This window comes from Anolis carolinensis, chromosome 2 (genome assembly GCF_035594765.1).
Source record: "Anolis carolinensis isolate JA03-04 chromosome 2, rAnoCar3.1.pri, whole genome shotgun sequence".
NCBI classification, from domain to species: Eukaryota; Metazoa; Chordata; class Lepidosauria; order Squamata; family Dactyloidae; genus Anolis; species Anolis carolinensis.
In genome coordinates, this window is record NC_085842.1 from 286,679,761 (window position 1) to 286,696,408 (window position 16,648).

At 43.2% G+C, this 16,648-nt stretch overlaps 1 protein-coding gene across 4 annotated transcripts in view; it reads left to right on the plus strand.

Moving 5' to 3' along the window:
• fcho2 (FCH and mu domain containing endocytic adaptor 2) overlaps positions 1–16,648 on the plus strand; it is a 119,876-nt gene that overhangs the window by 10,763 nt on the left and 92,465 nt on the right. For all 4 annotated transcript variants that reach the window (XM_062972312.1, XM_062972311.1, XM_062972310.1 and 1 more), the window contains exon 2: positions 10,681–10,772. In XM_062972312.1, coding sequence (XP_062828382.1) covers positions 10,681–10,772 — 92 coding nt within the window. The remainder of the gene's footprint in view (positions 1–10,680; positions 10,773–16,648) is intronic.

Here is a 16,648-nt window from a genome sequence, read left to right on the forward strand (position 1 = left end):
GTTTTTAAGGTTGGTGGAGTGAGGGGAATTGAAGTTTTGGGGAGAAAAAACCAATATGCAATATATTTATTTAAAACGCCTTGCTAGATCTATATCACTTTGTTAAAGTGTGTCGAGTATGACTTCATTCGTTCAAAAAATCGTTGTATACATTGGCTTGAAATATAGCTATCTGGACAGCCGTTCCTCCACTTACCCTAAAAATACACTGAGAAATTCTCTAGAATTGGCGTCCATACAACACCAAAGTTTGCAGAGCAGTAGTTTGCCAAGTACATTAGTCTAATATTGGCTCTTGAATATTACATTTGAAAGTATAATTTCATTAATCAGGTATTCATTACATATGATTACATATTTACCAATAAAATATTTGTTCAGTAATGATTATGGAAAACAATTTAGGATGAAACCATTAAAAGTCACAAACATTATAGCAAATGAGGTTATAATCTATTCTGAACTCTGCCTCCTCCAGATCTGTAAGCAGTCAGAAAAAGTGCTGCGTTTTCAGACAGAGTTGAGAAAAACAGGAATACTGTTCAAAGCAATACAAAATGTTCTTCATGAAAGCAACTTTACCATTCTTACATCATTCTCTATCATTATCATTGCTCTTGCTTTTTTTAGTTTTAATTTTATCCTCTTTTGTTAAAGAGATTTAATTGAAATGTTTGCAACCTACAGTATATAAATTAGGTTTGACTTTTTGCTAAATTAATACAATATTAGGCACAGAGTGGTTTGTGCTGATTAGAGCATGATTGTATTATTTGACATGGAGGCTGTGGTAGAAGGAAGCAAATCACTGTACATGGCAGGCCTCCTATTTCATCATGAGTTCTGATTACAATTCACTACCATAGCTTTTCCAAACTCCATGAATACAGAATCAAGCAACCTGGTTTTTTGTTGTTGTTTGCCTTCAGGTTATTTCCACTTTATGAGGACCTAAAGGTAAAGCTGTCATAGTTTTTTTTTTTGCAAGATGATTTCAGAAAGGGGTTGCCTTTCCTTTCCTTTGAGGTTTAGAGAATCTCAATGACTGAGCGGGAATTCAAACCCTATTCTCCAGAATCATAACCCAACTTTCATACTACTATATCACACTAGGTCTTGGGGACAAGTATAGTATTCTTTTATTTCTATTATTAGAAAATTTAAAACACAGTGTTACTAGCTAATTCCACACTTTCTCTGTAGTAAATAAAGAAAATAAAATGCTTCATCAAAATGTGAATGTTTAGTATTTGAGCTTCATATAAACATATTCTGGAAGGAGATATTCTTAAAAATTGGAATGGGGAACATGACAATAGTTGGCTGAACATTGAGATAAAGATTAAAGAAGCAAACTTGAATATATCATTTCAGCACACTCTTAAATTGGGTCCCTGAGATGGTGGAGGAGGAAGTAGTTGTCCTTTTACCCCCCCCCCCCCCCCCCAGAGTGGCATCGTGCCAACTAAATTGCTGGGATTTTCAGTCAAGTGTACCTTAAAAATAACTTTTTCATTATTAAAAAAAAATTTGAAAGGAGTTGTGATTTGGTACCCTAGTTCTACTGTATTGATTTCAGTACCACCAACAGAAAAAGCCTTATGTACAGGCAGTCCCCGAGTTACAAACATCTGCGGATGAGACAACAGGAAGTGAGAGAAATCTATCACTAGGAAGGGAAATTCACTCCTAAAAGAGTTATCATGAGGAAAAGGTGTCTCCACCAAGGCTTTTTCACCAATTGTTGTTTACACAACAAGCCAGATTCTGACTTGCATACAAATTCAACTTCAGAACAAACCTACAGAACCTATATTGTTCATAACTTGCGGACTGCCCATCTCTTTTTGAGATGTTTATATGGGGAAAATGGTATGTTTTAGAACTGAATAAATACAATACAGTATATCTATTAGGAGCTAGGCTAGTTATAAGGCTTTATCTGTATCAGTCTGCACACTCCTTGCTCTTGGAATACTCCCATTTCAGGATTTTCTGTTGCTTACAGCTGCAGATAGATATACACCCAAAGAGCTTTCTGTTGTGGAACCTTCATGAGGGCAGCCCTCTTATATCAGTTGAGCTTTGCCTCATTTCAGGTTTCCTGAAAAACTGTGTGAGGGGTTAAGGTTGCTCTGCCCATTAGATAATGTGTGCTGACAAATGCATTCAGAGAACACTATTTTGTGGTAGACCTTTCTAGCTGTTTAACTGCTGTCTAGCTGACTTTGACTTCTGGTGACCCAATGGATGAGAGATTTCAAAGTCACCCTATCAACAACAGTCCTGCTTACAGTTGTGGCTTCCTTTATGGAGTCTATCCATCTGTAACGTAGTCTTCCTCCTTTCCTGTTCCCTTTTGCCTAACCAAACGTTATTGTCTTTTCTTGTGAGTTATATCTTCTTGTGATATGGCCAAAGTACAGTAGTCCCCTTTTATTCACCTTTGTTTTATTAGCTCTTTTTAGCAGTTCACGGTTTCTGTTGAATTTGTCTCTTGCACCACATTTCAAATGAGTTGATTTTCTTCCTATCAGATTTTTTCACTGCTCTATTTTCACAGCCATATGTAGAAACTAGGTATACGACAGCATGGAAAAGTCCAACTTTAGTATGCAATGATAAATCTCTACACTTTAGGAACCTATCTAGTTCCTTCATAGCTACCCTTCCAGGTCTTGGTTTTCTTCTGCTTTCTTGACTGCAGTCCCATTCTGATTAATGACTAAGTAAAGATATGGAAAACCTTCAATTATTTCATTGTCTTTATTGTCTAGTAAAGGTAAAGGTTTTCCCCTGACGTTAAGTCCAGTCATGTCTGACTCTGGGGGTTGGTGCTCATCTCCATTACTAAGCCGAAGAGCCAGCGTTGTCCGTAGACACCTCCAAGGTCATGTGGCTGGCATGACTGCATGGAGTGCCATTACCTTCCCGCCAGAGCGGTACCTATTGATCTACTCACATTGGCATGTTTTCGAACTGCTAGGTTGGCAGGAGCTGGAGCGAACAGTGGCCACTCACGCCGCTCCCGGGGTTTGAACCTGGGACCTTTCGGTCTCCAGCTCAGTGCTTTTACACACTTCGCCACAGGGGAGTGTGTAAAAGCTTTATTGTCTACTTGGAAATACAGTAGAGTCTCACTTATCCAACATAAACGGGCCGGCAGAACATTGGATAAGTGAATATGTTGGATAATAAGGAGAGATTAAGGAGAAGCCTATTAAACATCAAATTAGGTTATGATTTTACAAATTAAACACCAAAACATCATGTTATACAACAAATTTGACAGAAAAAGTAGTTCAATATGCAGTAATGCTACATAGTAATTACTGCATTTACGAATTTAGCACCAAAATATCAAGGTATATTGAAAACATTGACTACAAAAATGTGTTGGATAATCCAGAACGTTGGATAAGCGAATGTTGGATAAGTGAGACTCTACTGTAATGTGAATTATCTGTGATCATTATCTCTGTTTTGTTAATGTTCATCTGTAAGCCTGCCTTTGCACTTTTTCTTTACTTTCTTCAGTAATTGTTCCAAGCTTTTGCTATTTTCTGATAGTATGGTTTCACCAGTGTATCTTAAATTGTAATTATTTCCTTCAATTTTATGTCTCCTTTCTCTCAATCTAATCTTGCTTTATGTATGATATGATCAGCATACAACTAAAACAAATCTTTGAGATATAAGATCTGTGTTCTAAATTCTTCGATTTGAGAACAATGTGAGATATTGTAAGATCAGGTCTCTAATGTCTCTGGACAACTTCCTCATGAGCAAACATGGCCAACAGTTAGCATTTCAGGTAGTAAATCCTTTGGGTAGGCTGGCACAACTTGGCAAAAGTAAGGGGACAAAATTAAATAGGCTAATCCTCTTCAGGTTGCAGATAGCTTTTTACTGCCTCACTCTGTCTGCAAGAGGGCAATTTTTTCCCTCACAAGCAAATAGTGTAGAGATGGTAGTTTTGACTTCAGATGAGAAGGAGATGACAAAGAGAAAGGAAGAGCAGCAGAGGCAGGAATTGAGGTCCTTCTTCTTTACTGTCCACCTCTGTCTCTAAAACAGCAATCAAATCTTAATTTTTAAAAATAGTTTTTATTGATATATTTCATTTATAAAGTAATAAAAAGGGGAGGATATAGGGTGAGTAGTATGGGGAGGTTGGGGTACTGGGGTGTGGGGAAATGGTAAGGGGGTGCGGAAGGTGGGAAGAGGGAAAGAAAAAAGGGAAGAAAAGGGGCGTAATGGGGGGAAAAGAAAAACAAAAAAATGTATATATGGTGTACTTCCATTCTTCTTTGTGATGGTGTATAAAAAAGGGAGTAAAAGAAAAAGAGTTCAATTGTCTCCTTTCTTTGAGCTTCTTCGCGGTGTTATTTTCATAGAATCATAGAATCATAGAATAGTAGAGTTGGAAGAGACCACATGGGCCATCTAGTCCAACCCCCTGCTAAGAAGCAGGAAATCGCATTCAAAGCACCCCCGACAGATGGCCATCCAGCCTCTGCTTAAAAGCTTCCAAAGAAGGAGCCTCCACCACAGTCCGGGGGAGAGAGTTCCACTGCCGAACAGCCCTCACAGTGAGGAAGTTCTTCCTGATGTTCAGGTGGAATCTCCTTTCCTGTAGTTTGAAGCCATTGTTCCGTGTCCTAGTCTGCAGGGCAGCAGAAAATAAGCTCCCTCCCTCCTCCCTATGACTTCCCCTCACATATTTGTACATGGCTATCATGTCTCCTCTCAGCCTTCTCTTCTGCAGGCTAAACATGCCCAGCTCTTTAAGCCTCTCCTCATAGGGCTTGTTCTCCAGACCCTTAATCATTTTAGTCGCCCTCCTCTGGATGCTTTCCAGCTTGTCAACATCTCCCTTCAACTGTGGTGCCCAAAACTGGACACAGTATTCCAGGTGTGGTCTGACCAAGGCAGAATAGAGGGGGAGCATAACTTCCCTGGATCTAGACGTTATTCCCCTATTGATGCAGGCCAAAATCCCATTGGCTTTTTTAGCTGCCGCATCACATTGTAGGCTCATGTTTAACTTGTTGTCCACGAGGACTCCAAGGTCTTTTTCGCACACACTGTTGTCAAGCCAGGCGTCCCCCATTCTGTATCTTTGATTTCCATTTTTTCTGCCGAAGTGAAGTATCTTGCATTTGTCCCTGTTGAACTTCATTTTGTTAGTTTTGGCCCATCTCTCTAGTCTGTCAAGATCGTTTTGAATTCTGCTCCTGTCTTCTGGAGTGTTGGCTCTCCCTCCCAGTTTGGTGTCATCTGCAAACTTGATGATCGTGCCTTCTAACCCTTCGTCTAAGTCGTTAATAAAGATGTTGAACAGAACCGGGCCCAGGACGGAGCCCTGCGGCACTCCACTTGTCACTTCTTTCCATGATGAAGACGACGCATTGGTGAGCACCCTTTGGGTTCGTTCGCTTAGCCAATTAGAGATCCACCTAACCGTAGTTTTGTCTAGCCCACATTTTACTAGTTTGTTTGCCAGAAGGTCGTGGGGGACTTTGTCGAAGGCCTTACTGAAATCCAGGTACGCTACATCCACAGCATTCCCTGTATCGACCCAGCTTGTAACTCTATCGAAAAAAGAGATCAGATTAGTCTGGCATGACTTGTTTTTGGTAAATCCGTGTTGACTATTAGCAATGACCGCATTTGTTTCTAAGTGTTTGCAGACCACTTCCTTAATGATCTTTTCCAGAATCTTGCCTGGTATTGATGTGAGGCTGACCGGACGGTAATTGTTTGGGTCGTTCTTTTTTCCCTTCTTGAAGATAGGGACCACATTCGCCCTCCTCCAATCTGCTGGGACTTCTCCCGTTCTCCAAGAACTCTCGAAGATGATTGCCAGTGGTTCTGAAATAACTTCCGCTAGTTCCTTCAATACTCTTGGATGTAGCTGATCTGGCCCTGGCGACTTGAATTCGTTTAGAGTGGCCAGGTGTTCCTGGACAACTTGTTTCCCTCTTTGGGGTTGGATTTCCCCCAATCCTTTGTCCATTCCATGTTGCTGAGGTTGAAGATGGCTTTCTTTTTGTGAGAAGACCGAGGCAAAGAAGGCATTAAGCAGTTCTGCCTTTTCCCTATCCCCTGTCACCATCATTCTTCTCCTCTCATTCCTCTATATTAGTATCTTTATTCTATTCTCTTTCGCCCATTCCTTGAATGGAGTCCAGTCTGTCATTTTAATCTTGGTACCTTGTGACTTTGAAACCAGAAAAGTCAGTTTGTCCATTTTCATAATGTCCAGCATTTTCTTTATCCAGTCTTTGATGGTATTCCCTTTTGTCTCCATATCCTTGCAAAGGTAATTATAGCCACCATTGTCATATGTGAATAATTTTTCCTTATTTATTTCCCGTTCCATATTAATCATCCCTAGTAGGAAGGACATATTGAAGGAGAATAAAAAAGTTACGATAAAATCCCAAGAACTAAAAAACAAATTTCCAAATATATCCTGGTTCTAGCATTGACAAATAAAAGAATATTTCAAAAAAGATAGCGAAGTAGGTTTTACAGAGAAAGTAACAACTCTAGAAAAAATATGATCGAGTAAGGAGCCCTGGTGGCACTGAGCTGCTGAACTACCAGACCGAAAGGTCCCAGGTTCAAATCCCGGAGCGGAGTGAGCGCCCGCTGTTAGCTCCAGCTTCTGCCAACCTAGCAGTTCGAAAACATGCCAATGTGAGTAGATCAATAGGTACCGCTCCGGCGGGAAGGTAACAGCGCTCCATGCAGTCATGCCGGCCACATGACCTTGGAGGTGTCTATGGACAACGCCGGCCCTATGGCTTAGAAATGGAGATGAGCACCAACCCCCAGTATCAGACATGACTAGACTTAACGTCAGGGGAAACCTTTACCTTTTTAAGGAAAAAATAATCACGAAGACATACAAGCTACTACTAGAATGGAGAACTGAAAAAGAAGAAATTAAAGAATGCATGATGAAAGAGGCCAGAAATATAGGCAGAACAATAATGTTGAATGAATGGAAGATAATCTGGAATGAAAAGTTAAAATACGCCTACTCATATATCTGAAAGAATTGGCTGAAAATGATGCACCAATGGTATATGACTCCCCAAAAACTCGCTAAGTTTTTAAAAGATTTAAATAATAAGTGCTGGAAATGTAGGAAATGTGAAGGATCCTTCCACCATATGTGGTGGTCTTGTGAACAAGCAGAAAACTATTGGAAATGAATCCACAAACTATCCCAAAGAATCCTCAAAACAAAGATCCCACTGAAACCAGAATTCTAATGGTAAATTTTAACATAACCTGTAGCCCAAGACTCCTGCCTCCCTGAATAAATGTCAGAATACCCCTTAAAATTTCATCCCCACTCCCCACTATTCCAACCTGAGTCCAACAACTTTCCCAGGCCATGTTTCCTACAGAGACCAGTATTTCCAGCTTCCTGATTGGATCTATAGGTGGTGTCCCCTTCATCACAGATTGGTTTGGTAATTGGGTACATACAGAAAGGAAAATGGTAGTTAAAACACTTGGAGGAGGGAACAGCGTGTTCCAATTGCTACTCTGCTGTAGCACTGCATGTGACCCTCCTCTCTAAGACTTAGGCTCACACCATGCCACACCATGCATCCAACCTCCAGGCCAGGTGTGCAGGTCCACCTTTGGGCATGGCCAAAAGGAGCCAGGAGCTACCTCAATTCCCACCTTGTGGCAAGAGATGTTGGACATCATGCTGTTATGTCCAGTGATGTTTACTGCTAAATACATACAAGAGTGCAGCCATAGTTTTTAACAAGCTTATTGCCCCTCCCTAGAGCCACATTTTATTATCTAACTCCAGCAACAAACAGCTTCCAGTTACTTTTCTCCACATTTTTAGGAGGCACCGGTTCATTTGTAAGAAATATGACTGAAAACGCTGTATAGTGTATGCTATTTATATTAACATTGGTTCAGAACCACAGTCATAGGCATGCATAGTCCTGATTGGTTTTCTTACCTGGTGTGTGGTTTTTCTGCTTTGAGGCACCAAGACTTCTAATTCAGAATTACAGGGTTGGAACTACTGCTGCTGCAAATCACAGAAGTCTTCGGCCTTCTGAAGCTTTTGTTGCTTTCCTATAGAATGTTACTCCACATACAAACCATAGTTACATGTTACAAGTATACAGACAAACAACAGGCCAAAAAAGTTTGTTATCATTTTCCATTTCTCAGAATTCTAATCTCTGAAGTTGAAATGAAATTATTGTTCATTAAAGTAAAGTCATACCAGTTATTATTCTATTTTAGGATTGTTAGCATTTGTGTTGTTGTTTTGTGTGTGTGTGTGTATGTGTGTTTTAGTATTTTTGATTGGATATGATTGTGCAGAAATTGGGGACTGGGGAAGAAACAAGCCACCAATAAACCTGAACTGATTGATTGTTCATAGTGTGTATCTGAAGTGGCAACTTGCCAGATATGCTCATTGTTTTGGAAGGCAGACTTACTTGCAAAATGGAGACATATTCAGTAGTGAAGAAAGCTATTAAGGATATTACTGTACAATCTCTTTTTTTCGGTAGGCCATATGTGTGTGGAATCAAACTGTGTCTGTCCTGATCGTTTTTATACTGCAAATTCCAGCATTCTTCACTATTCACTATGACGAGTAGAGCTGAAGGGAGTTTGTTAATTTGGCAAGTTCTGCTTTAGATAAAAGCCTGGCTGTAACTTCCTGTGGTCTTTTCCTTGCCATAAAAGCATGCAGACTTATGAAATGGTTTGGAATAATGTAACTAATTAGCTTATTCCCCATAAAGAACAGTTTGGAACCTACTTGTATTTTTCACTGATCATCCTCCATGGATGGGTGAACAGTTTATATATTTCTCTATTTCACCCCCAATGTGGTCGTTTAAGCTGAGAGATATTAACTTCCAAAGTAACCCAGAAAGCATGGTGACTGAGTAGATATTTGGGACCAGATGGCTGATTCTAGACTAACCTGACAATAACTATACTGTTTCAGACTAGGTCTTATGCTTTTGTGATAAAAGATGGTTGTGATGTTTATGCTATAGTAATAGCAGAGATATGGCATAGAAATATTTCCAAAATGGAAGGTGGTCTATCATTTGTTAAAATTATTATATTTTTTCTGTGGAAAGCATTCCTTTTCTAAAAATGTATTGCTTCATGAAATTAATAATCTAAGGGATGGGTACAACTATTTCTATTTTTAAAGAGATATGTGTGAATAAAATACGTATAGCAAATATATATCTGGGACTCTCCAGCCATTCAGAAATTAGTATGATAAAACATTTCAGTTTCTTAATTTTTCCTGAAAATAAAAATCACTTTTTGAGTAGTAAATATTTCAAAATGTGATAAATATATAACTAAAATAATTTTGAGGTGAAGCTTGATTTATTTTTCCAAAATGTTTTGGTTACATGAAGTGTGTTTTACTACTTTTTGTTAACTAAATATCAGTTCAGCTATTCGAAAATTGGAAGTGGGGGCAGGCACTGATTACTGGCATGGTCTTTTCTTGATGCAGTATTTATTTATTTATTTATCTATCTATTTGCTACATTTATATGCCGCCCTTCTCACCCCGAAGGGGACTCAGAGCGGCTTAAAAATTAAATTTACATACAATATTAAATATTAGTATATTTTTAAGGAATATGCATTGTTTTCAACTAATCCAAGGTCAAGGTATGCAGATGCTGCAGATTAGTTGAGTGTGTGGGCTGTAAAATATTAGAATTTCTGAACTCAGAACTACAAATATCTATATTGTTTAAATATTTTATATTAAAAGTCACTTTATTTTTTAAAATTCTTTTCCTGTATTTAACTTGTTCTAGACAAATATGGCAGGAAGTGTTACAAATTTCTGTTTTTCCAACAGAAAAATTGGAGGGTTGTCTATACAGTATATGCAAAAAAACCCCAAAACAAAACAATTTTTCCTAAAGAAACTTTACTTCTACTGCTAAAGAGAAATTTTAAGAACTGGATCATCTGTGAGAGGAACAAAGTGATGCTTTTTATCCTTTCTGCCAACTTTTATATATATTTATCATATTAACAAAACAAGGAATTCCTGAAATATGTTTCCTGTTATGTACTGATTGTGCAAATACTCTAGTTATTTAATAAGTGTTTGCACAGCTATTTTTCTTTCCATGCTTTAATAAAGTTTACAAGGCAGAGTGCTATACTTCAATATAAATATTTATTTATTTCATAATTGTTGCCCATCCAGGTTCTAGTGTGTTGTATCATAAACATTACCGGGAGGATTAAAATGTTCATTCATTCTCAGTCTCAGATTTTCCCTATGTATGGACTTCCGTAGGCATCATGCATACACACTATTCTGTACATGATCTTTGCAGTCCACATGACATCAGTATACAGATATTGAGAATATTAGGCAATATATCTTCATATTATACTTCATTGCATAACATATTTTCTAGTTCATGAACTACTGAAGTGCTGATTCAGTATCTGGGATTCTCTTTGGGTGAGAAACCCTTAGTAACACAACAAGAAAGATAGAAAGGGGAAAAAGTAACCAGTGTTATTAAACTTAATTCTGCTTTTCATTCTATGTAACTTGACTGCCCCCCCCCCCCCAACTATGACAAAACTTTGATGGCTTTGTTTTAATCTTAGGGGGAAAGAAACAATGGCTTTGATGTTCTCTATCATAACATGAAACACGGACATGTATCTACAAAAGAACTAGCAGATTTTATAAGAGAAAGGTAAGTGTCTTTATCTCCTTATATTGGCATTTAAAAAATACTACAATGTTATAAAATGTGATATATTATTACAAAGTATTATTTCATTACGCTTGCTATGTTGTTTAAAACTTAAAAAAAGAGCATGCCTGACTTAGCTAATATTTCTGTCTGACACTATTACAGCATAGGTTTAGGCTGAAGGCACCACCTAACCTCCGCAGGGGTGGGGGACCTATTAAAATGGTCCGCCCCCGGAGGCTTATGGATCCAGATGGATTCCTGACGGCTCTTGGGGAGTTTCCCGCCGCCTCGGTTGGTGATCCTGTTGATGCCCTGGTCTCTCTCTGGAATAGGGAGATGACTAGGGCAGTAGACAAGATTGCTCCGGAACGTCCCCTCTTGAGTAACCGAGCTAAACCAGCTCCTTGGTTTACTGAGGAGTTGGCAGCGATGAAGCGAAAAAAGAGGGAACTAGAGCGCGTGTGGCGTTTAGAGTGGAACGAATCAGACCGAACACGGCTGTGTCTCTACCTCAGGGCATATGCCGCGGCAATAGATGCTGCAAAGAATGCTTTCTTGGCAGCTAATATTGCGTCTGCAAAGAACCGTCCGGCGGAGCTGTTCCGGGTTGTCAGAGGCTTGTTAAATCCCGTCGCTCAAGACGGGATCTCTGACAACTCGGCAGCCCGCTGCGAAGCATTTGCTCGGTTCTTTGCGGACAAAGTCGCTCTGATCCGCTCCGGCTTTGACACCATATTAACGGCAGTCTCCGAGGATGTAACACGAGCACCTGCTTGTCCTATTTTGATGGATTCTTTTCAATTGGTTCAGCCTGAGGATGTGGACAAGGTGCTTGGAGAGGTGAGGGCTACCACATGCATCCTAGACCCCTGCCCATCCTGGCTGATAAAGGAAGCCAGAGGGGGGTTGGCTGAGTGGGTGAAGGTGGTGGTGAATGCCTCCCTTCAGGAAGGCATTTTTCCAGCGAGCCTCAAATTGGCTGTGATCAAACCGCTGTTGAAGAAGCCATCACTGGACCCCACTCAATTAGAGAACTTTCGGCCTATTTCTAATCTCCCCTTTTTGGGCAAGGTCATGGAACGTGTGGTGGCCGCACAACTCCAGGCATTCTTGGTTGACACTGATTTTCTGGATCCGGCGCAGTCTGGCTTCAGGCCGGGGCATGGTACCGAGACAGCCTTGGTCGCCTTAGTCAATGATCTACGCCGGGAACTGGACAGGGGGAGTGTGTCCCTGCTGGTTCTGCTGGACCTCTCAGCGGCCTTCGATACCGTCGATCACGGTATCCTTCTGGGGCGCCTTGCCGGGATGGGGCTTGGAGGTACTGTTCTGCAGTGGCTCCGGTCCTTCCTGGAGGGTCGGTCCCAGATGGTGTCCTTGGGGGACACCTGCTCGGCCCCACAACCATTGACTTGTGGGGTCCCGCAGGGGTCAGTACTGTCCCCCATGTTGTTCAACATATACATGAAGCCGTTGGGAGAGATCATCCGGAGTTTCGGGGTGAGTTGTCATCTGTACGCAGATGATGTCCAGCTCTGTCACTCCTTCCCACCTGTCACTAAGGAGGCTGTCCAGGTCCTGAACCGGTGTCTGACCGCTGTGTCGGACTGGATGAGGGCTAACAAATTGAAATTGAATCCAGACAAGACAGAGGTCCTCCTGGTCAGTCGTAAGGCTGAACAGGGAATAGGGTTACAGCCTGTGTTGGACGGGGTCGCACTCCCCCTGAAGACACAGGTTCGCAGTCTGGGGGTTCTCCTGGACTCATCGCTGAGCCTGGAACCCCAGGTCTCGGCGGTGGCCAGGGGAGCCTTTGCACAACTCAGACTTGTGCGCCAGCTGCGCCCGTTCCTTGGGAGGTCTGACTTGGCCACGGTGGTCCACGCTCTAGTTACAGCTCGTTTGGACTACTGCAACACGCTCTACGTGGGGCTGCCTTTGAAGACGGCCCGGAAGCTTCAATTAGTACAATGAGCGGCAGCCAGGCTTATAACTGGAGCAGCGTACAGGGAGCACACCACTCCTCTGTTGCGTCAGCTCCACTGGCTGCCAATATGCTACCGAGCCCAATTCAAAGTGCTGGTTTTGGCCTACAAAGCCCTAAACGGTTCCGGTCCAACTTACCTATCCGAACGTATCTCCTCCTATGAGACCATGAGAACTTTAAGATCGTCTGGGGAGGCCCTGCTCTCGGTCCCACCTGCCTCACAAGTGCGGCTGGTGGGAACGAGGGACAGGGCCTTCTCGGTGGTGGCTCCTCGGCTGTGGAACTCCCTCCCCAGTGACATCCGGCAGGCTCCATCCCTTCTGAGTTTCAGAAAAAAGGTAAAGACCTGGCTTTGCGAACAAGCGTTTAATGAATGAATTATGGCTTTAACTCGGTCCGGACTAAGGTTTACGTGCAAGGTTTATGTGGACGAATGGATTAAGTATTTTATTATACTGTTTTAAATGTATTTATGGGATTGTTTTAAATTGATTGTTTTATATTGCTATGTTTTATTTTTCTACTGTATTGTGAGCCGCCCTGAGTCCCTTCGGGTGAGAAGGGCGGCATATAAATGCTGGAAATAAATAGTTATATATTTGTTTACTCGGAAGGAAGTCTGATTCAGTTAAGTGTAACTCATTCTCAAATAAATATATGTGGGATTATTCCAATGTGTGTTTGGATGCTTGATAATTTTATCTATTTAAATTTTATTTCAAATGACTGTTAACAATAGATAAAAAGTCTAGCACCTGACTTGTGTCATGTGCTGTCTTTTGAAATTCAGCATGGTGAATGGAGGTGGGGAAGCCCAGAGTGTTTTGACACACCTCATTTTTAGCTTTTCTTCGGTAAACAGTATACTTTTGGCCACCAATTTGATAATTTGAAATGATGTAGTGTAATTCTTGGGTGTCTTGCAGGCCGATTCTTTGTGCTCTTTTGGGATACCTCCCCTCCCCAGTATTTGAGCCTTTTCATGGAATTTTAAAATGTCAATCTGTTTCAATTATTTTTTTGAGGAGGGAATGCAAGGGATTTCGGGGGATGTTAGAGGAATCCAGGGGATCTTTCCTAAAGTTATATGAAACCTGCATGTTATACAGTTCCCATTCATTTGCTTCTATAAATCATATGTTGTTTCTTAACATATAATGGAAGGCACTCCATGCAGTCCTACGCCCACATGACCTTGGAGGTGTCTACAGACAATGCCGGCTCTTCAGCTTAGAAATGGAGATGAGCACCAACCCCCAGAGTTGGACATGACTGGACTTAATGTCAGGGAAACCTTTACCTTTACCCTAACATATAATGGAGAAAATGATATCAGCCAACTGAAATTGAGGATGAAAAAAAAAGAATGTGACTAATATGTATATAATTTTCAGTACAGTTAGAGTAGAAATGTTAAAGAAAAAAATCCTGTTGAAAGAAAAATGGAGTCATTTTATGCTGAGAGCAGGTGTGGGTGTGTTTCTAGTGCTTAATATACTTTTTTCTTCGTGTACTCTGTGAATGCACACTAATGGAGAGGCTGCGCCTGCGCAGGTCCCAACGGAAACTCTTCCCAAGCTGAAGTTTAAATTTTGGCGGTAGCCACGCCCCTCCGTCCCCGGAGGGCATATAAGGCAGCCCTTGGCGTCTGCTCTCCAGTTCCTTTTTTTCCGCCGCAAGGTTCACTTCGAATTCTCATGTCTACGACTCGCTTCAAGCGCTGCACTCAGTGTGCCGCTAAAATTCCTGACTCCGACGGCCACGCCAAGTGCCTCTACTGCCTCGGAGAAGCACATGTCGTCGGTACCTGCCGTTTCTGCCTGGCCCTAACGGCCCAGGCTCGAAAAAATAGAGCCGCGAGGCTTAGAGCGGCGCTCTACGAAAAATCGCTCGCTCCTGAACCCGCTCCGTCGACTTCGGGCACGAAGTCGCCGCTTAACCCGGAATCGATGTCGTCTTCAGCGGCTAAAGCCCCTTCGGTCTCGTCTAAGGCGTCCAGAGCCTCCAGGTCGTCCAAGGCCGCTAAACCACCGTGCACTCTCACCACGGCCACGGTGTCGACACGTTCTGGTCGGGTCGGTCCTTCCTCGACGTCGAGCTCGGTAGCTTCCGTTTCCTCGGCTCGATCCCAGCTCGGGGCTCCTCCATCGACCTCCGCGATGAAGATCGCCTTTAAAAGGGCTCATGAGGAAGCTCGTCGGACCCAATCCGACTCAGCAATGATCCCTCCCACACCGGGTAAATCCCTGAGGGTTCCATCAAAACAACCGCTCGCTAAGAAGAGGGCAACCCAACGCTCTTCCTCTTCTGCCTCCTCCAAGATGGATGTCCCTTCTTCGGCAACTTCTTCTAGAAGGTCTTCTCCGATCGCTCCCGCTCAGCGACCTCGCCAGCCTTCTCCTCACCAACTCTCGGACGGCGAGTTGCAGGACTCACCCCACCACTCCACTCAGACAGTGGTCAGGGTCCCATCTCCTCGACCTGCTGCTTCTCATCGTTCATCTCGTCAGCAGCTTTTTCCCCCGACCTCGACACCGGAACGGGGTAGACAAACCACTCGCCTGGCTCGAGCGGTCCAGGCTTCGGCCTCCAAACAAACTCGGCTGCAGATAGCTCCTGCTCTTGAGGCGGTGCCGCCACCAGAGACTGTGTTGTCATCTCCCCCCCAGTCCCCTCAAGGGGCTGGGGACGATGAGATAGAGATTGATCGCCCGGATTCTGCTCTCTCGGCCTCGGTGGTATCCTTAGGCCTCGATCTCTCTCCTCCCCATGATGCCTATGAGGTGGATCCTCCTTCGCCTACCGACAACATTCGGGCTTTCTCCGAGCAAATGATTAGAATGGCTGATGCCCTGGGTTTAGAAATTAAACAGACTTCCAAAGCAGTAACTGACCCGGTTTTCAAACGGGTCCAAGCCCAGGCCCCTCCAGCCACGCTGTTGCCGTTCTTACCCTATCTCCTCGATGTTATCCAATCTTCGTGGAAAACCCCCTCCTCGATCCCTCCTACCTCGAAGAGAATCGAGTCTTGGTATCGTACGGATGACGACACCTTAGAATGGCTTAAACACCACCCCGACCCGAATTCCATGGTCGTGAAGGCCTCTCAGTCCTCCGGTCGTGAATCCACTACCCCTGCAGACAGAGAGGGTAAAAGGTTCGACGCGGTCGGCAGAAAGCTCTACTCCGGAGCCCTTCTACTTTGTCGAATGGCGAACTATGGGGCCTGTATGGGGGCATACCAGCAGATCCTCTGGGAAAAAGCTCAGCCCTTCTTCGCGAAGTTGTCCGACGAAGACCGGTCGGTCATGTCCACCCTCCAACAAGAGGCCGATTCGTTAGCGCATCATCAAATCCAGATGGCTAAGCATACGGGCGACACGGCCGGCAAGATGATCGCCCACGCCATTGCCATTCGCCGCCACGCCTGGCTGAGATCTTCCGGCTTATCTTCTTCCTCGAGACAGGTCATCGAGGACCTCCCCTTCGACGCCATGGGCCTCTTTAATGCTGGCACCGATGACAAGCTTAAAACCAACCATGACTTTAAAGTTCTAGCCACTAAATGCGGCGATCAACCCCAGGCTCACCGCACCAAGTGGTTTCCTCAACGCTTTCGACGCTTCCCGCCTCCTTCTTACCGCCAGCAATCTTTCAGACGTCCCTCGGTATCGAACAACCAAAATCGCCATCAGCCCCGTCGGGCCGCACAACCTCAAAGACAGCGCGGCCGGGCCACCCCCACCGCTGGTCAACCTATCCGGCGTTCCTGACGCCATCTCTCCTTCCAAAGACTCTTTCTCCGGTACCGATGTCGTTCTCACTCCTCCACACCCCTCTTCTCCACCAAATCAACCTCATGGTCTCTTTATAGACCGCCTGGCTC